Genomic DNA, 18,704 nt, shown 5'->3' on the forward strand with positions numbered 1-18,704 from the left:
AGCTGTGCTGGAGTCGCTGAGAGGAACGAAGTCAGTGTCACTTTTGCAGGTAACCTGCCACTGTGCTGTCCCCGTCTTCCTCGATATCCAGACTTCTCCCGTTCCTCTCTGACAAAGCCACCTCCATCTGTCACAGCCTGTTCTATTCCCAGGAGTCCTTCACCCCACTTTCTTTGACTCTGTGGTTGCAGCATCATAGCCTGGTCTCAGCAATGTAAGAGCTTTGGAATGAAGGAGTACATAAGCCATTCTAAGACAGACGCATGCCTCACCATATGTCACAGCCAACTTGTCTGAACTGAGCCTCACCTCAGCAGGCTTCCACCTGTGGCCAACAGGCACAGACCTGTAGTAAGCCTCATGATGTGACTAGGCAGGGTCTATAGATGAACATGAGGGGCACAACCAATAGAATGTTTATATATTATAGAAGGGGTTCTATCATGGAAAAATAAGGATGGGGAAAACCGATAGGCTGAATAGATGTTTATTTAGGGGAAATAACTTACAATAGAGACAGATGACCGCCAGCAGGTTCCTGTCCCAAGGATGCCTCCAGATGCTAGATAGCATCTCTGACCAGGAAGCAAGAGAGAGCCTCTGGGGTCACCAACCCCAGACCTAGTTCTCCCGGGTCACATCTGTACCTGTCCCAACCCCAATGGGCATGGTCAGTGCAACAGGTGAGGGCAGGGTGAATATCTTACTACAGGGTTCTTTAGCTTGGTTTACACAAGAAGGTCTGGGTATTCTAACAACCATTGTCTGCAGTACTGAGTGCCTAAGCATTCCCGGTCTGACACTAAAGGCCAATACTTCAGCCAGAGTGCCAGGGCCCAGGGCCCACAAGGACATGTGCCAGGGGCACATGTACTAGGCAGTAATTTCTGCATACCACTGTGACTTTGGATGTAGGAGACCACTAAGCATGGCCACTAAGGCTCTCAGTACCCTGTGCAGCACAGGCCTGCACCAGCAGTCTTGTGAGAACTGTCTTATGTGCCTGGTGTGGGGCGGGCAGGGCAGGCCTTCATAAGGATGGGGGTGGGAGGAGCACAGTTGTACCTAGAAAGCTGTGGCCACAAACTCAGCCAGTTCCATCTACCCGATCTAGGATTTCTGTCCCTCTCAGTCTTCCTTCACATGACCACCAAGAGTACCATACACAAAAGCAGCCCTTCACATGCCCACCAAGAGTACCATACACAAAAGCAGCCCTTCACATGCCCACCAAGAGTACCATACACAAAAGCAGCCCTTCACATGCCTACCAAAAGTATCATTCACAAAACAGCCCATACACTTGATTTTGGCAAAATTACTCTATAGTTAAGATGACTAAGTGATTCAGCTTTCAGTGAATTAGAGATATTTATGATGATGTGATAATGTTAGACAGCTTAACTATGTCACACACAGCGTCATCTGAAATTCCACCTTTGGAGACCAGAGCAGCTGTTGTAGTGCTTAGCAGCAAGGATCATTTTTAAATTCACGAGTCTTTCACAAACTCGTGTCATGATAGGATTTCGATAATAGCTTTCTAATACAGCCCGTTTCACGTTCTTAGAAAACTTTATTGACAGAGATTAGATTCTTTTTCTTAAATTCTCAGGTGTCTTTACAGTTAGGTGCTTGAATTGAAGAGGGTGCAAGCATCTGGATGCTCATTTTTTCCCCCCTTAGTATACTTGGATTTTTGAAGTGTGCTATTTATTTACCCATTTTGCCTTGTTTTGATTGTACCATATGTCATTCACAAATGCTAAGCCTGCTGCTATAATACAAGCGTGTGCCTACAACCCTCTACTAAGAGATTAAATTAGCCATGCAGAAAATAATGTATTTTAAAAGGACAGTATTTTGGTGGACGATCTTGCCTTTTATAATCTAGTCAGTTGCTGACTAAATTTCTCCCCAAGACCTTGAAAATGCAACAAGTAATGGTATAGGGAAAGAAACATCAGAAATCAGGAAACCTCAGCTTGCTGGGAAATGTTCTTTGCTTATTAGGTTTTAAGAAAACAATAGTTTTACCAACTCCACTCTCCCCAAACCGATACAATTCTCTCATCCACTTTGCAAACTCCCCCTTTAAAATCAACATAATTTACATATACACCGTGTATGTTTAAGTGCCGAACTTAATGTGTTTTGACATATACAATCATCACCCAAACACAGTTCTGTGCACATCCCCTGAAAACTCCTTCACACCTCCTTAGGTGACTCCTACCTGGGTCTGGGACTGCAGTCAGTGGTGGACTTCATATACATCTAGCGTATGGATTCTAGCCATGTCTGAAAGAGTCCTCCATCTTGTTTGTGTATGTTAGTTCCATTTACATTAGGTTGTGTCCCAACTCCCATTTTTTTCTATATTATTAATTTTTATTTATATATTCCAATATATTGTATACTAGATACACACTTTATACAGACAGTACTTGTATGTGTAAATTAAACACATGCCACATTTTATTTTCATGTTGCTGAGTACTTATTTCCAGAATTGGAGTGTTTTAACTGAAACTGCTGTCTATTTCTCTTAGGTATTACATAGAAACAGAACTTCTGCTCATAAGTAGTTGTGTGGTTTACTACAAAAGACACTACTAGCTTTCTAATATTACACAGTTTAACACTGTCTAGAGCAGGGTACAGAATATGGTGGCCAGCTGAAGTCTCAGACATTGAGTACTTGATCCTTGGTTGTTATTTAGGGAGAATTAGGACGAATGGCTTTTCTGAAGTGGGTGCTTCACTGGGGGCAGGATTTGAAGTTTCCGAAGACTCATGCCACTCCGGGTGTACTCTCTGCCTCCCGTGTGTGGCCCAAAATGTGGGCTCTCAGCTGTATCTGCTGCCACCATGCATTTGATTCACCATCATGGGACTCTAACCCTCGGAACCCATAAGCCCAATTAATGCTTTCTTTTGTAAGCTGCCTTGGTCATGGCGTTTTGTCACAGCAACAGGAAAGTAAGTAAGATATAGTCCTTCCAGTTGTGGTATGTTTGCCAGCACCTGTGTCTTTGGTGTCTGATGTGTTTTCCTTTTACTTTAGCCTTGGTGTCTCCTTTGTGAGTTTAGTTTGCATTTTTCTGGCATCAGTGCTGTCAAGCTCTGACTTGTGCTTGTTGTCTGGTTATGTGTTTGTGTATGTGCATGTTTGTGTATGTGTTAAGTGTCTGCTTGAATATTTTTCTCATTATTCTGCTAGATTACTAGTCTGGTTTTTAATTTTTACTTTTTAATATATTTAACACTAGCTTTTTTCTAAGGGTGTTTTATAAAAATTCATAACCCATGGCTTACCTACGCACCCAGTAGCAGTAGTTTTTGAAAGCACAGAAAAGTTGTAATTTTGATGGAGACCAGCTCATTTCTTTAGTTTTTATTTACTTGGTTGTTAATGATTTCTATATCCTAGTAAAGGAAATATTTTGCCTACTTCATGTTTGAAGAAGTAAGCTCTTTTATTTTGAAATATTTTATATCAATATATTATTTATATATTTATATAAACATTTTAAAATAAACATAGCTCTTATATTTAGATCAGTGATTCATTTTAATTTTACTTTGTGTGTAGAATATTAAAGAAGTCATTTTCCATGTGAATATGCAGCTTTTCTTCATCATTTTCAAAAATTACAACTGTCTGTGTGAAATCATTTGACAAAAGTGAATAACTGTTTCTGAGCTCTGTTTGGCTTCAATGATCTGTTCACTGGCCAATTATCATTGTGTTTTGAATATCATAAAGTTGACATTTTTTTGAAAATGAGTGGTGCATAGTTATCTCACTTTGAAAGACAAGCAGTGTGGAATGTTTAAGGTGAGAAAGTACATCTTTTCCGTGTGGTTGTCGTCTTGTGTCTGCTCTCAGAAGTTTCCCAGACACAGCAGCACATCGTTGTAACTCCGGGCGAAGCCTGTGGGGCTGTCTCTTCCTGGCTAAAGCTCTGTCTCTGTGTGGGCACTTGTATTACTGGTGTTGAACTTGGGCTGTGTTTGTCCTCCAGCTGTGCTGCTCTTTGTCAGCTTTGGTTTGGATGGTGTGGGTCTATTGGATTTGAGGCTTTGCTTTTTCTGTTATTGTTTTCTTTAGGTTAGTTTACAGAGTGACAGGCTCCCGGGGGCGGGGGGGGGGGAGGCTTTTTGCTCATCCCCCTTCTCTGGCCCTGGCCTTGCTCACTCTCCTCCCCATGCTGGCTCTCCACTTCCTCTTCCTCATCACATGTATTTATTCTGTTGCTCTATTTTTTTCTCTCCCCAACCCTTCTTTAAGACCCCTTTTCTCCCTTTCATTGTCATCTCTCAAGTCACCTGGCCTGCATACCCCCCCCCAAGTGAAAACACAAATAGAAAATATTAAGTTGGGAATCCACATAGGAGAGAAACATGTTACATTTACCTTGCTGGGGGTCTAGGGCATTTATCCTAAGACAAATTCCAGTCCCTGCTGTTTTGTACAGATGTCACAGTCTCAATTTTCTTTGTGGTGAATGAGTCCATCCAGGGTACCAGATTTCCATTCCCGTCCCATCAGTTCACAGACATCTTCCATGGCTCCATTCCCCTGATGCTATGAATAGGGCAGCAATATGCATGGGTGTGCAAGCAACTCTGTGGGAGGATTTAGGGGCCTCTGGGTCCAACAAAGGTAGATGGACCACATGGAAGTTCCACTTTTGGTTTTTGAGGAACCTTTATCCTGGTGTTTACATTGGAACCTTTATAGAGGCAAGAAGCAAAATAAAACATCACACCAGCAAAGGGTAAAAGTCCCTTTTTCCCCAAACCTTTTCCAGAGTTTATCATTCTTTTCTTCACGATAGCCATTCTGGCTGGAGATGATCTCGTGTAGCAGGCTTAGTGTGCATTGTCTAACAGCCAAGGGTGTAGAACACTTCAGTGTTCATTGAACCCTTTATAGTTTTCCTTTGGGAACTATTGGGTCAATTTGCCCATTTATTTATTGGAAGATTAGTTATCTTGGTGTTTGCATTTTGAAGACTTTTATATATTCTAAGTATTATCCCCCAATCTGAACTGTATCTGATAAACATTTTGACCTGTTTTGTGGCCTCTCTCTTTATTCTGTTCGCAGTCTTTCTTGCTGGGAAGAAGCATTTAATTTCATGCAACTCCACCAGCCAGATCTTGACGTTGCTCCCTGTGTTGTCAGAGCTCTTTTCACAAGAATCCTTGCCTATGCTCACACCATGAAGTGTTTTCTCTATGTTTCTCTTAGCAGTGTTGGTGTTTCATGTTTTAGATTAACATCTTCATTCCATTTTGAAATGGGTTTTGTTGTTGTTGTTGTTTTTCTCTTGAGACATGGTTTCTCTGTATTGCTTTGGAACCTGTCTTAGAGCTAGCTCTGTAGAACAGGCACCCCAATCTGAAGGCTAGGAAACCAGCGTAGGACTGGCCCAGACCCCCCTAAATGTGGGTATTAGTTGGGAGGACTGGGCAGTCTATGGGGTCTCTGGTAGTGGGTCAGTATTTATCCCTAGTATACGAATGGACTTTGGCAGCTCATTCAACACAGAGGGATACTCCTCCAGCCTAGACACATGGAAGAGAGCCTGGGCCCTACTCCAAATGATATGACAGACTTTGAAGATCCCTATGGAAAGGCCTCACCCTCTCTGGGGAGCAGGAAGGGGATAAGATGGAGGTTGAGGGGACAGGGGAGGAGGGGAGGGTGAGGGAACTGGGATTGACATATAAAACAAACTTGTTACAATTTTAAATTAAAAAAGAAATTCTAGAAACTATTCTAAGTAACGGATTTATAGCCCAGTTCATCCTGGTCAGCCAGTCCTCCTGAAGTCTAGAGTCACCTGACTCAGAGCTCACAGCCTCACTCTACCATTTTCAAAGAAAAATGCCTTTATTTTTTTGTTTGTCTTATTATGTGCATGTGTGCTCATGCCTTGTCATATGCATGGAGGTCAGAGGACAGCTTGTGAGAGTTGGTTCTCTCCTTCCAGTTGCTGTCTGTTGTCATTTCCCCAGGGATCTTTTCAGGTTTGCCAATTTTCATGCTGTTGAAGTTAAGATGCTTCTGAAGAAACACACTTCTAACTTGATTTTCTGTAACTTGTCATCTAGCCAATGTCCAGGCTGCTTTGATGATCCTGGGTTAATTTTTGCTCTTCTTAGACAGGGGATGCTTTGGGTATTGTCTGCAGAGGCAAATGTGCTACACAGAAACTTCCCACTTAAGGGATTTCTAACATCACTGCTCTGCCCACACCTAGTTCCTAGTTCCAAACCTATGAGCACCTGCTAGGACCCAATATTTTCCTCAGCATTTTCTTTGTTGGCTACACTTGACATTTCAAATCCTTCTAAGGACTCTACCCAATATGTGTCGATGCTGAACGGAGGTCTGTGGGTGCAGACCTAGCATTATGCAGGCATTAGGTTCAATCCACAACACCATAAGACACACTGAGACATTTTCTTATTGCATCAATGCAATTAGATGTGAGCGTCTGCAAAGCCTGCAGCAATGGTTTCATCTGTGGTAAGAACAGGCATGGATAATAAATCAAAACTAGAAATTTTAACGCCAGTGAGAGGAAATTTTAACGTCATTGAGAGGGCTCAGCAGGTAAAGGCCTTCCCGAGCTTGATGGTTTGCTCCTGATCTATACCCTACCTCAGCTGGTGATCTTCAGCCTTGCAGCCTAAGCAGCTCTCCACACTTGCTGTAAATGGTCCCACAGGTATTGGCGACCTTTGGTATTATGTATTACTTAGGTAGTTTCTTTTTCAGTGTCGTCTTCTTTGACAAGCCCAAGTTGCTGGCCTTCTGTGTCACTAAACATTCTTATTTTTATTGAACCTGAGAATATTGAGACTTGGGCCTGATGAATGGCTTAGGTGAGGTCTCACAACTGATACACTTTCATCCTGCCTGGGGGCTCTGGAGGAGTGTGTGTCCATTTCTGCAGGAGGGAAGCCCGACTGGCTGGAGCCTTGAGTGACTGAGTCTTCCTCCCTGCTGTCCCTCACCTTGCAGTGGGTGTCATTGCTCATTCCTCATGGCCTGGCTTTGTCTGATACTCGTGGTCCTTGGAGAAATTCTTTCTCCACTGATAAGGGACTGAGTAGTTACCATTGCAAACACCCAGGAAGAGGCTCAAAGGAGAAGAATATCTGGATATTGTCATCTGGGTTCTATTCCTCAGACATACAGTTAGGTTACCCGTTCTCACAGGCCTTTGGTGGGGGCACCTTTGCCTCTGGTCTCTTTTGTCAGAATGTTGATTATAGATTTACTTCTTGGTGTTTATGGATTAAATGGGCCCAGTGGTGGGCACATAGGTGAAATTATGGGTGTCACTTCTGCATAAGGTACTTGCAATCATCTTAGACACTTCCATGTGCATTTTGACAAGTGTTGGGCGGTTCCTGCAGAGGAAAGAGAGGATGAAAGCTCAGAATTCTCCCTCCAGGAAACCTTTGAGAAGGCAAGCTTGAGCAGCAGCAGCAGTGGTGCAGCCAGCCTGAAAAGTGAGCTTTCAGAGAGCGCGGAACTGCCTGGTGAGGGCTTCCACACCTTGCAGTGTGGGAAGGAGGAGGACAGGACCTGCGAGGAGGCGCTGTCCGAGGACAGCTTCCACCTGGAGAGTGTGGAGAAAGGTGAGTTGCTGAGGCGAGGGCAGGAGTGCACTGGGGACCTTCTGTGTCCAGGCTCACCCCCTTCTTTCCTGTGTGCAGATCTGTATTCTGAGCTGGACGATGAGCTGGACATCTTGGACAACTGTAGCAGCTCTGGTTCAAGCCCTCTAAAGGAGTCTACATTCAGTAAGCTCACTGTGCAAGTTTGCCGTTGTGGGGCTGCAGTGGGGGGTGGGGGGCACAGGAGTGTTAGGGTAGATGGAGCCTGGGGCTGCTGTCTGAGGTACAGAACTCATAGGGATAGTCAGAGACCAGACACCAGGCAAGGGGTGCTTTCTCATTTTTATGAGCAAATGCAGGTCATGACTAGGGAGTTGAAATGACTAGGTTGCAGACAACAACATCCCCTTAAGAAGGATGGACATGGCATTTCATCAGTCTGTGGGTTAGAGCAACTAGGAACTTGTGGGAGAAATCAGCCCCGTGTAAACTAACTTTTGCACAATTTATTCACTCTTCTTATCCTAGTTTCATTTCTGCCACTGTGGTGAAACATAAACAAAAACAACCTAGGGGAGGAAGGGTTATTTTTAGCTCACAGTTCCAGGGTATCATCCACTGTAGCAGGAACTTAAAACAGTCACAGATGTGGGCAGAGCAAAGTGAATGAGTACATGCTTCTTGTGTTTAGCCCACTTTATACTTATAGAGTCCAGGGCCAAATCCAGAGAACGGTGCCACCCACAACAGGCAGGTCTCCCCATCCCAGTTACCCCAATTAAGGAAATCCCTCACAGGCACACCCTCAGGCCAACCGGGTCTAAGGCAGTCCTCACTGTGAATGCCTTTCCAGGTGGCTCTAGACTGCATCAAGTTAATGAATGAAACCGAGGATCACAATCATGTATTTATCACATCTAAGTAAAACAAAATTCTTAAATGTTTAGGACTATGAAAAATATGATGTGTAAACCCAGCCCAATATTAGTCTTAAGTTGAAATAATAACAAAAAATTAAAAAAAACATATTGAGGGATAAGAAAGAAAAGAAAATGCTATATTTAGATAAAATTTAAAGTATCAAATCAACTTGGCAGTCGTGAAACTGAAAGAAATGTTAAAATAGAAGTGGAGAAAAAGATAAATTTCACAGAGGAGTACGTTAGCTGGATTTAAATTTTCTAACTAGAGAGACCTTAAAATAAATGAAGTATAAATAATTCTGTCTGCTCAGTGATTATGCTATGAAAACCCCAGGAGAGAAGGCAGAAAATAACTTTGCTAAAGATCCACGTGGAGTGCCAAGGGTTTGGCCACGTTCCTTGTCTTTTCTGTATTTAATGACTCCATCCAAACAGTGACTGAACTTTCATATTTTCAGGAACAGTCACTATGTCCAGTTCTTTGTTCTATATTTCCTAAGAGTTCCTGCTTGAGAGACAAAGTGCCTTGATTTGCAGTTGGGGAATGGGGGACACCATGCAGGAGAAATGCTGCATGCACGCAAATGTGTAGCAAATTCTAGAAGCACTGCATTGGTTGGTGATGAGTGTGGTAGTATTCATCCTCAGTCACAATGCTGGAGATGGGCAGTGGGGAGGCAGAAAAAGAGACGGGATCTTGACATGGAGATGAATGCACAAAGGCTTGACGGTGAAAATGACACAGACATAGTGTTGTGTTTAATAATAATTTTCTGTTTATCGTCTTTCCTTTGGAAGAAAAATAGCCTTATACAAACCCATCGAGTGCATAGTAATTTTAACCGTATGTTTGGGCGACTTTCAAGAAGAAAACTGGTGGTTACTGCGAAGGGCAACTGTCAAGACAATAGAGGCTCAGCAGTTTAGAAAAGGGTTGTTGATGGCTCTGACACAGCTTGTGGCTGAGCACTGGCCCAGAACGTACCCAGTCCTGGACTCCCTCCCCCCAGCACTGGAAACAAGCCAAGGCAACACACAACAACAATGAAAGCCACAGTTCCTGGAGCAATAACTTACAGTTATTTCTATTTCCTCGTTTTAGGCATTTTAAAGAGAAGTTTCAGTGCTGCAGGAAGAGAAAAGCAGTCACAGGCCAGGTATGTCTGTTCTGAGGAGCAGTGTGCTTGGAAGTGCATTTGGTCTACACAGAGCTGAGCCACATGGGGCCAAGTTGCCCCATGACTGGCAGAAGTCACTGTGGGCATGCAGACATAGAAACTTAGCTTTCCCCAGAGGCAGAACCTAAACTGCTTAGCAGTTTAACATGCTGGAGAGTGCTAAGGTTCCGCCTGGACCCTTGTGTGTCTGCCCTCCAGGTCTGTGACATCAAACAGTGCTCCCAGCATTATGCTGGCCAAGGCAATAGAATCGCCTTGCTCAGTGAGGTCACCTGAGTCCCTGGATCCTTAGAATGTGGGTGTGTGATTCAGCTCCATGGCACATGTGGGCAAGGTGGAGAAAGGGGAGTTGGGGACACATACTTCTATGGATCCAGCCCGGATGCTGTGCTTGTGACTTCTGCTGAGACATATTTGCCAGAACTCCTTTATACAACCATGCCCATCTTAAAAAGATAACTTTCTCTTTCTCCTCTCTTTCTCTCTGTCTGTCTGTCTGTCTGTCTGTCTCTCTCTCTCTGGGGTTTTTTAAAATGTAGAAATTAGTTAAACATTTTGTATCAAATTATTTAGAATAGAGTTAGTATTTAGAAGTTCAGCCCGAAGAAGAGACACTGTGGAGTAGTATCTACTATGTAGTTATGAATCTGTGAACATGACAAGTGACCAGGACACTGAGGCTGATGCTTCCCCAAACCCTGTTCCAGGATGACTGGAGACTGCCCTAAAAGCCCATTTCTATAGCTGTGTCACGCATGTGGGACATGCTGCGTGACAAGCCACCATTTAAGATAGGCTGTTTTCACTGTGGGCATCCACAGTATAGAGTGAATAGGGCAGACGAGATAATGGTAGCAAACCGCCTGCACTTCATGCAAAGCACGAGGAAAGAAAACTAAACCACGTTTTACTTCTTTCCAGGTGACTCTGATGGCTTCTCTGAATTAAAATGAGATGACTTTAAAGTATAATTTCTAGTTATCTTAAAGGCATTAAATAAAGCTGAAGTTCTTTTTTTATTTAATTTGTTTAGGATATTCCTAGGCTTCTTGGTGTATTAATGTGAAATATGAGTTAATAAAATATGGAGAAACCAAATGATAAAACAGAAAAGGAGATCAAGATGCTTCAAATTGAGTAAAAATAAATGGAAAAGTAGAGTGAGCCTGTAGAGGTTTTGGCTTTTCTGTATCCAGCATGAACTAGTGTGATGGTGACAAAGAGACTCTGGGTACTTTTCAGAAAGCACCTTGGTCTGGGGTAAGCTGATGCCATAGTGATGCACAGTGCCTTCCCTAAGTACAGCTTCTGGAATTTAGAATCCAGGCATGGCTGAAGCTAAACAAAGCAGAGAGAAAGCATAGGTAAGAAATTCTCAAATTTGATCACCCCAGACAAGCAGGAAGAACCATGGAAACTCGACTTCAAGACCAACCTCTCTAAGTTAGGGTTTCTATTGCTGTGATAAAACACCATGACCAAAAAGCAGCTTGGGAAAGAAAGGGTTTATTTGGCTTACACTTTCGAATTGTTGTTCATCACTGAAGGAAGTCAAGACAGGAACTCAAATGGCAAGACCCCAGAGGCAGAAGCTGATGCAAAGGCCATGGAGGGGAGCTGCTTTCTGGCTTGCTTCCTGTGGCTTGTTCACCCTACTTTCTTATAGAATCCAGGGCCACCAGCCTAGGGATGGCACCACCCACCTCAGACAGGACTTGTTCCTATTGATCACTAATTGAGAAAATGCCTTATACCTGGATCTCAAGGTGGCTCCTTCCTCTCTGAAGACTCTAGCTTGTGTCAAGTTGACACACAAAACCAGCCAGTGTACTGGGTGATGTAGCAAGAACACCATCTCAGAAAATAAGTGATGGTTATTTATTATGGTATGCCAGGCTTAGGCTAACTAGTATGTGGGTGTTTCTTTTACTTTCCTGGTACAGCATGTTGCGTAGAGATGATGATCTACTGATACTGGTTGGATGTGTGTTCATTAGTAAATTAATGAGTTATCTCCCTGCAATTTCTGAGTTTCTTATTGTAAAGGACTGAAATCTTGCTCACTTCTTTGAATTAATTCATAGTGTTAGCTGTAGATAAAGGCCCACTTTTTTTTTTTAATTCTGTTGCTTAGGCAACAAGATTTCTCCATGCCTACTTGCCTTCTGTTGCCAAGGCAACAGGGTGTAGTTGGCTGGCTGCTCTGAAACATCAGATGTTTGCAGTGTCAGAGATTCCTGCAGTGAATACCTTCTTTGTGAACATGGTTTCACTACAGGGTGTGCTTTGTAAAGAGAGATAGCTGCAAAAGTTTCTGACCATCCAGCATCACAGATGTGACCAGAAGGACTGCAGCATTGTCTCAGGATGCACGATCCTTCCCTCCAGCCATGTCACTATTTATTTGTGGCCATTCTGCTTCCACTTCTTATTCACAACCTGTGTCTCATTTTGCTCTTATTGAATATGTATGCTTGATCACTGCTTACCAGAATCAGCCTGGCCTCTCTGCCAGTGTCACAATCCAGCAATCTTCCTAGCAGCATGACAACAACAAACAGTACTGAGCCATCAGAAAGTGCTTTCCCTTTTCTGTGGCAGTTCTAAGATTGCCTGGTTATTGCTCATTTGCTTTCAGCCATCAATACAGTCTGAAGGGAAGGCTACCTTCCTGGCACCGCCTCTTCATGGCACAAACTCTGTTAGCTTTGCCGTGGATGGATGAAGGCATTGATTAAACATGAGGCCAACCTCCCTCAATTCACCTGTCATGCTCATCATGGTCATGGATGTTGAAAGAGTCTAGTTACCTAGTATGTCATAGCTGCAGTAACCTCAAATGACATGTTCCTAGTATTGTAAGCCAAGCTTCCCATTTCATATGATGTATTTAAAGGATTTCTTTGAGAAAAAAATTCTAGAGCATTATCTCTTTCATGGCCAGGACTTTAATGACAAAATAATTATCCAAGTAATTCACGCTTTTCTGACAAAATAATTACCAAACCAATTCACACTGTGCATTCATCAATTCAGAGTAAAATCTATTTTAAAAGCCGCAGAGTTCAGCTGCATCCTCTGCCTTCCCGCTGACTGCTGAGGGTGGAGGTCTAGGCTTGCACTTGGCTCCACACATCAGTCTCTTCAGGCTTATGAAATGTGGACCAGTTCATGCTGGATGTGAGGGTGGCTAGAGGTCATGACCTTTGGAGTCCTTGCAGTTTCTGAAACACTGTCAACAGCTTCAGGAGCTGTTTGTGACCATTTAAAAACTTTCATCAGACGGAATCTTCAATATGCTAAATTTTCTAACCAGAACATAGGTTTGAAATGTCTCCCTGGGTTAAATCGTCCCCATGGCCAGCTTGAGCTATTGTGGGAATGCCATCATCTGGGATCACAGCTCTCCATAGGTCATAAGCATTCTGTGAACCTCATCCACACTTTCCTCAGGCTCTGTATCATTTCTACCATCTGTTCACCTGTGGGCCCAGCAATTGCCCAGGAAGAGCTGTGGTTCTGCTTGTAGTGGATCTACGCTACTTTGAAATTATAAATGACTGTCCATCTTTGTGGTTAATGGCTCATCTTCAGAGAAATTAATGGTTTTTCTGCTACACTGCGCAGCAACCTTAGGAGCTCTGGGACTATGAGGGTGATTTCTTTTCAGTCTGGTGTCTAACCCTGGGCCTCTATGGAAGGGATTTTGTGTGTGTGTGTGTGTGTGTGTGTGTGTGTGTGTGTGTGTGTGTGTGTAAAGAATGCATGTCCACAGAAGCCAGCAGAGGGTGTTGAATTCCCTGGAACTATGGAGTTATAGGTGAGTGTAAGTTTCCCTCTATGGGTGCTGGGAACCAAACTTGGCCTCTGCAGAAGTATGTGCTCTTAACCACTGAGCCATCTTTCTAGCCTCCAACTTACAGATTCTAGACTTATACAGAACAGCACATATTGTGGAACAGCTGAGGACAGTTAGAGGATCCATGTCATATCCGATCACGCATACTGATTAATAACAATACTTGCAATAAAAAGACCTCCCAGGATAATAAAAATGACCATCCAGCTATCTCAGTTTGTGTCTTACCAGCCTTTCCAGAATTTCCGTAAACACAAATGAAAGCTTTCCACAAGTTGTATTTTAATTCACCTTTAAGGTAATGAGGGCCATGAGGTGTTGAACCCAGCAGCTCTGTGCCCTGACTAATTAATGCCATGAGTAAGGGATAGTGACCAATGGATCTACAGAAAAGTCAACAAAGTTTAATATGGAGATAGCTGGGCACATGTGTTGACTTGAGCAGTAAAAAAATGTGGCTAGTGCAACTGAGATACCAAATGTTTAGTTTGATATTACTTTAAATGTAAAACAGTATAAAACATAACTCATTATAAAATGTTGATATTTGGATATATTTGATGAAAATATAAGATTAATTTTTTTTTAAACTTTTAAAAAATGTGTCTACCTGGACAGTTTTAAATTGTTGGTGGTATGGTAAAAGGAGGTGGAAAAGAATACAGGATGAAGTCATTTGTAGTGTAGAGCTTGGGGATTTTTCTAGCATGAACACTACATTGGTGGGCAAATGTGTGCCAACTTTGTTACGCTCCATAACTTAGATATGAGCTGCATGTGAATATTGACCGTCCTGTGGTGAAATGAAAATGTTGGGGCAGGACAGCTGCCTGTGTTTAGTGAGAGAAGTCCTCACACCTGGGGCTGCTGAGCAGACTCCCACCATGCACCTTGTTGGTGTTCAGTATGTACCTGTTGGATTGCATGGCGTCGTGTGACCTTTTAGGGAGCAGAAAACTACTAAAAAGTAGGTTTTGCATTCCAGGGGGGCAGAGTAAGAGGGAAGGTTGTTCACCAGTATCTCCAGCCACCCCCCAGGTCAGAAGGCTCTGGGACCAACTTTTAAAATGATTGGGCCATCTAGAATTTTGAGGCATGGAGGAAAGATGTTAACAGCACTGGAAAACCTACAAAAATGTAATTGCTACAGTGTGAAAATCATTTCCTCTCATGGAAATAGTATATGATGGTTGGTTTTTATTTGTACTCTTCATCTGAAGGACATATAAGAAGTTAATATTATTTTTCATACAAAAATCACAGCCAGGTGGGGTTTAGCTACATGGCAAGTTTGAGCCTAGCCTGAGCTATTTAAGATCCTATCATACACACAAACATAGTAAGCACTGCTTTGATTTTAATGGTACCAGAAGCACCATTCGGGATGCTGAGGTTTAGATTCTTGCTCATCTCCAAGATCTGCTCATCACAAACCACCCTGGCAGGACAAGGTGCTTCTGTCTGCCAATAAACAGTCCATCCTGCATTCAAAATGTTGGCTCTCTCTTTACAGCATACAGCAAAATGCAACTCTCAATAACTGTCACTAGGTGGATCTTTTCTAATGGCCCCTATCTGATTCTGTTTCCAGGGACTTCATTGGTGGCATAGGATCAAGACCAAGACCAGGTAACTCAGAGTTGACCCCAGTTGTGCCTTCCTGCAAGCTAATGTGAGCTTGTCACCTTCTTCCCTGTTCTCAGCTTGCTGCCTCTCTACTTGCCTTTGAAACCCAGACTCTGAATGCCCAGGAACCACTTAAGGGCAGAGTTAGTGGCAGGGTGACAGTCACACAGCCTGCCTGCTGGCATTCTCCACAGTCCCAAAGATCATGGCAGGATTGGTGAATCATTTGGTGTTAAGCACATGATGACACCCCAGGGGAAATTGTGCCGCAGATGGCAGGATCCTGTCTGACTTGCCCACCACTGACTGCTGCTTTTCAATGGCACAGAACTGATCAGACTATTATAAGCTATTTTCCAAAACTTGCCTTCCTGCCGTCATGAGAATATTAACCACTTACTTACTCTAAAAAGTATATAACTACTCCAAAAAGTAGTGACTGTTTTTATGAAGGTATTTATGAAAACTCAACCTCTCCAGTACCAGAAAGTGCATCTTTTTTTTTTTTTTTTCATTCCTTTTACTCTGACGCAGTTCATTTTCTAGGCACAGTTATTTTTGCCTGATTGAAATGAACTTGTCACATCATTTCTCTAAGTTTAAAATCACCCCTAGCTTGTATTTTACCTATATTACTGTGTATCTGTGCGGATGCACACCTGCTGTGACACACTTGTGGAGATCAGGGGACCACTTGATGACATCAGTTTTCTTCCACAGTGGTTCCTAAAGATAGAACTCTGGCTCAAATCTTACCAGCCCAAAACTATGTATCTTTAGGTGTAAATGTTTATACAGATGCAGTGAGACAAGAAGGATAGGATAGTCTTCTATTTCTACTAAGGATAACTAAGCAAGACCGGTGCCCAATAGTAAAATCATGAACAGTTCAGCAGATGCTTGGTTTCACTTTTTTAATACGTGAGTATAAGATTCTTGAGCAAAATGTTTTATTTTAGTATGTGGGTTATTAGGAATTATTGTTTGGTATCAGTTTTACTTTTCTCGTTAATTGATGTTGTTTGGTCTATTTCCTGTGTTCAGTGAGCACAGATAATGTGGATGAAGTTTCAATATTTTTTGGCTCTCTCCAGTTAGTAAACTTTGTTTTTTGAAAGTGTTATTGATATTTTAAGGCTGTCGCAATGTCGTTATAGATGCAAAACAAGAAAGTTTTAGTGTTAAAATGCCGGAAGTGTCATGTTGACCCTGGCTGCATACTGCTGTGAACAGTAGAAGTAGATATGAAACGGTTGTTGTTTTTGGCTCTTTAACAGTGAGAGCAGAACTATACACATGCGAGCAAGCCATGGGTCCCAGAATCATAGAAATCCAATTATTTTTGAAGGGTTGATTGACTTGGTATAGCTTAAGGTTTGATTTTAACCAAAAATAATTTACACTGCAAATTTACATGCAATCACTTTATACTTTGCCTTTTAAAATGTCTATTCATACATTAAAGTTTGAACCACAAGGCGCTAACACATTTTCCATGTCAGTGAGTGCCACCTTTCACTCAGAGAACAAGTTTCATTCTTACTAGTCAAGTGGAGCACACTCACCCACATGAGGACCAGGCTGCCTTCTGCCAGTCAGTCATTCTGCTTCTGAATCCAAATTTAGGATCTTTACTTTCCTCTATTTTAATGCAAGCTTGCCTTTCTACCTATTGTAAACATACTTTAAAAAGAGTTGCAGGTAAAGTTGGATAGCTGATGGTTTAACAAGTCACAAATAGCTGGCAGCAGGCAGTTTGTTGCCATGTAGGTGACTTCACTCCAGACACACCTTCAGACTTTACTCTGTGAGAGTAAAAGGGTGACATTAATGCCACACTTTACCATACGTGTTAGGACGTCCATTGTGGATTACATCAACATCATTTAGCTACGAAGAAGGTATACACAATGATATGTGTGAATGATTTGATTTTTAAGGCATATTCTATTATTGTATTTTGTTTATTTAACATTAAAATTAGCTTTCTTAGGTGGAGAGGAACATGCTTGAAATAAAAAATACCATCCACAGTCCTGAATTTCCTAATTGTTTTGTTAAATATAGCAGGGAAGAGAGCATTTGGTCAAACCCTGAGTACCCTCAGGAATGTGTCCAGCACAGGGGAGTCACTCTCCCTGTGCTGTGCAGGGACAGGGGTGACAACCATGAGTTTGGAATTGTGTGTCACTGTCTTATGTGATTGTGATGGGGTCTTAGGGACCTCTGAATCCATAGTGTGATAACAGCAGAACTGAGAGGCACCCCAGTCCTATAGAACCCTGCTGAACTAACCAATTGATTCTGTTAAAAGACCCCAGACTGTCTTTTCCTGTTAACTAGATTGTAACAATAGTATGTTAAACTCATAGTCCTTGGGCTGAATAATAGATGTAGTTGCCTATGTATAGAGGTGAAAACTTAGAATGACAGTGTTGGCCGAAATTGGCATGGAACAATGAGTGAGTAGACATGTTTAGTCACTTGTGATATCTTCTGCAGATTTTACTATACTTACTGCCATTTATGCCACTTCTCTAAACTTTATCAATTTCAACCTTTTTTTTTTTTTTTTTTTTTTTTACAGAAGTTTATATTACATCTGTAAGGTGAAGCCAGTATAGTGTCACTTGCTATAAATAGGTGGCAGTTCTAAACATAAATAAACATCTTAGAAAAACCTCTGACTTGCATGCAGATTTTGTTTTGCTCACCCTGAGCTCTGAGGCCATCATGAGAAGCAATAAGCTAGTGTTTGAGAAACTGGAGACATGTATGTGCCTCATTAAACTTCATTCATGATGTTATCAGTACAAAGAACAAAAAAGAAAGGAAAGAGAACTGGGAAATGAATATATTTTCCATGGTGCCATTTCACACTCAGTATCCTCACAACATGAAATTAGCTTGTACGAAAGAGCATCACATCTCAGGAAACTCAGGTCTTTATAATTATGGATTGAGTCTACTGCCCACATAGTCACACAGCTACTCATTGCCAACTATTCTCTTTTTGAGGTAAAGAAGATGGCATATATTTATGAAAAATAAATCATATGAAAATGTCACATAGGAATGCATTCCTTGCAACATATGTAGAGTACGCTATAATGTCATGAACACCATTAGTGTGGGTTGAATTTGTGTGTGTGTGTGTGTGTGTGTGTGTGTGTATACTTTATGAATGTGTTCATATGTGTGTAGGTATATATGGTGGATACCAAAGGTGTCTTAATTACTCTCTACCTTATTTTTTGAGAAAGGGTCTTTAACTGATCCTGGAGCTCATCCATTTGACTGAGGCTAGATGGCCAATGTACTTCAGGGTTCCTCCTGTCTCCACTCCCTATGACTGGGATTGCAAACATGTGATTCCATGCCTTTTACATGGACATCCAAATTCAGGTCCTCATGCTAGTGAGTAAGCACTTTACCCACTGAGCCTCCAGGCCTCCAAGTCAAATTCCTAAGTAT

General features: G+C 42.2%; 1 protein-coding gene across 2 annotated transcripts in view; it reads left to right on the top strand.

The window, feature by feature from the left end:
* Nek10 (NIMA related kinase 10) overlaps nucleotides 1–18,704 on the top strand; it is a 180,243-nt gene that overhangs the window by 131,334 nt on the left and 30,205 nt on the right. For both annotated transcript variants that reach the window (XM_051206811.1, XM_051206813.1), the window contains 4 exons: nucleotides 7,479–7,665; nucleotides 7,744–7,830; nucleotides 9,670–9,724; nucleotides 15,196–15,233. In XM_051206811.1, coding sequence (XP_051062768.1) covers nucleotides 7,479–7,665; nucleotides 7,744–7,830; nucleotides 9,670–9,724; nucleotides 15,196–15,233 — 367 coding nt within the window. The remainder of the gene's footprint in view (nucleotides 1–7,478; nucleotides 7,666–7,743; nucleotides 7,831–9,669; nucleotides 9,725–15,195; nucleotides 15,234–18,704) is intronic.

The sequence above is a fragment of the Phodopus roborovskii genome, unplaced genomic scaffold, assembly GCF_943737965.1.
Source record: "Phodopus roborovskii unplaced genomic scaffold, PHOROB, whole genome shotgun sequence".
Taxonomy (NCBI): domain Eukaryota; kingdom Metazoa; phylum Chordata; class Mammalia; order Rodentia; family Cricetidae; genus Phodopus; species Phodopus roborovskii.